This window comes from Podarcis raffonei, chromosome 7, assembly GCF_027172205.1.
Source record: "Podarcis raffonei isolate rPodRaf1 chromosome 7, rPodRaf1.pri, whole genome shotgun sequence".
Lineage (NCBI taxonomy): Eukaryota > Metazoa > Chordata > Lepidosauria > Squamata > Lacertidae > Podarcis > Podarcis raffonei.
The window spans coordinates 7732256-7734098 of NC_070608.1; the positions used below are offsets into that span (position 1 = coordinate 7732256).

General features: G+C 42.5%; 1 protein-coding gene across 1 annotated transcript; it reads right to left on the minus strand.

The window, feature by feature from the left end:
• Positions 1 to 486: 486 nt before the first annotated feature.
• Positions 487 to 1452, minus strand: LOC128417283 (mas-related G-protein coupled receptor member H-like). Its single transcript, XM_053395717.1, has one exon. It carries the CDS (start codon positions 1450 to 1452, stop codon positions 487 to 489), a length of 966 nt encoding a protein of 321 aa, XP_053251692.1.
• Positions 1453 to 1843: the final 391 nt, after the last annotated feature.

A 1843-nucleotide genomic window follows, 5' to 3' on the forward strand; every position in this document is an offset into this window, starting at 1 on the left:
AGGTCGTGGAAAGAGTCATTGTCAGGAGTATGGTCTCTCTCTCAAACGTGTCTGAAAGCTGTGCCTGTTCTCCCTGCCTTCCGTCTCCCTGGGAATTAATGACAGTTTAATCCCCTCCAGCTGTTCCTGGAGGTGACAGATTACCGCAATTTCAATCTGGGTCCAGGACTGAGACACAAGGAGCATGATGCTGCTTCTCTTGGCAGCTTTTGATAACATTGAACATGATATCCTGCTGCACCAGCTCTGTGGGATGGGTCAGATTTAGATAGTCACATTGAAGGCTGATCCTTCAGACCCCACAGCTATGCTCTATGTTTCTACGGGGCTATCCAAAGTCAATCTATTTGAGTTTTTACAAAGCACAAACAAGAATCCTTAGCACTAGAATGTGGAGCACAGAAGCTCTGTTGAATTTTATCTTGAGAGAAAGATTGGGTAGAAAAATACTGAATGAAGAATAAATAAACAACACATGCATCATAACTAGGTTTCCAGTTCCTCTCTACTCTCTCCCTCCTCCACAAAGATTTTCTTTAGTATACTCTCCATGCTTCTCCTAGTATTGTCCCCCCTCTGTCTCCCAACCAGGAAATAGATCAATGGATTAACACTGCTGTTTAGGCAGGCACAGAAGTAACCATAACGCATAATATGGGAGGGCAAGTGCTGATTAAGCACTTTCATACAGGAAAAAACATTCAGTGGGAAAGAAAAAATGAGAAAGAAGAATAGAGTCAGCAAGATGGCTACCAAACGTTTTCCTCGCTGGTATGGTTGTGATTTAAAATAGACTTTGATGAACAGAGTCAGAGTGGAGATAGTTAAGAGTGGGAGACAAATGATGCCATTTATGAAGAACTGCAAGTGTTTTAGGAAATAATATGTAAATTCATGTGTCAAGAAAAGAGTGAAGTGAATTGCAGGGAGAAGAAAGGATAGGACCCACAACAGGGCAGAGACAGTGCTGGATAAGTGTGTTGGCCGGTGACATCGATACCAAAGTGGGAAGAGGACAGACACACACCTGTCAATGCTGATGGCTGTCAGCAGAAATTGGCCAACACTGTACGTGAATAGGAAGAGGTCATTGAACAATACACTTATAAGATCACGATACAAATTAGTTATGCTCCAGTATATTAGTAGAATACTTTCAACAATGAGCAACCCAAAGTCAGCAGCGGACAGGTTCACAATGTATGTCGAGAAAGTGCTCCTCTTAATGCGGACGCCAAGCAGCCAGATGACAGTCCCGTTGCCCCACAGCCCAAACATGATGAAGGGAAGAGTGATGGGGAAAAAAATATATGTTTCTAAATTATATTTAGCAATCGATCCTGGATCATCATTGTTGGAACCATTGTTTGGAAACTCTGTGCAGTTGTATGTCGCTGGATATCCTTTGCTGACATCCAAACGAAGCAAGGATGGCTGAATGAAATTAGTCATTCTGTTCAAATTTTGCTTTCGAGTTCTTCTGCTGTAGAATCGCCTCCTAAAAGAACAGAGGGAGGGAGGGGTAGAGTCAGTCCCTGCTACTGATCTGGACAAATACCGTATTTTTCGCTCTATAAGACACACTTTTTCCCTCCTAAAAAGTAAGGGGAAATGTGTGTGCATCTTATGGAGTGAATGAAGGCTGCGCAGCTATCCCAGAAGCCAGAACAGCAAGTCAGATTTTTTTTCCTTGTTTTCTTCCTCCAAAAACTAGGTGCGTCTTATAGAGCGAAAACTACGGTAGATGCCAGGTAAGGCTGGCATGTTTGCCTCATTTATGGAATCGGTTTGAAAATCCATAACTGATATTTTTAAATGGAAGTACTGGTGGGGAAGAGAGTGA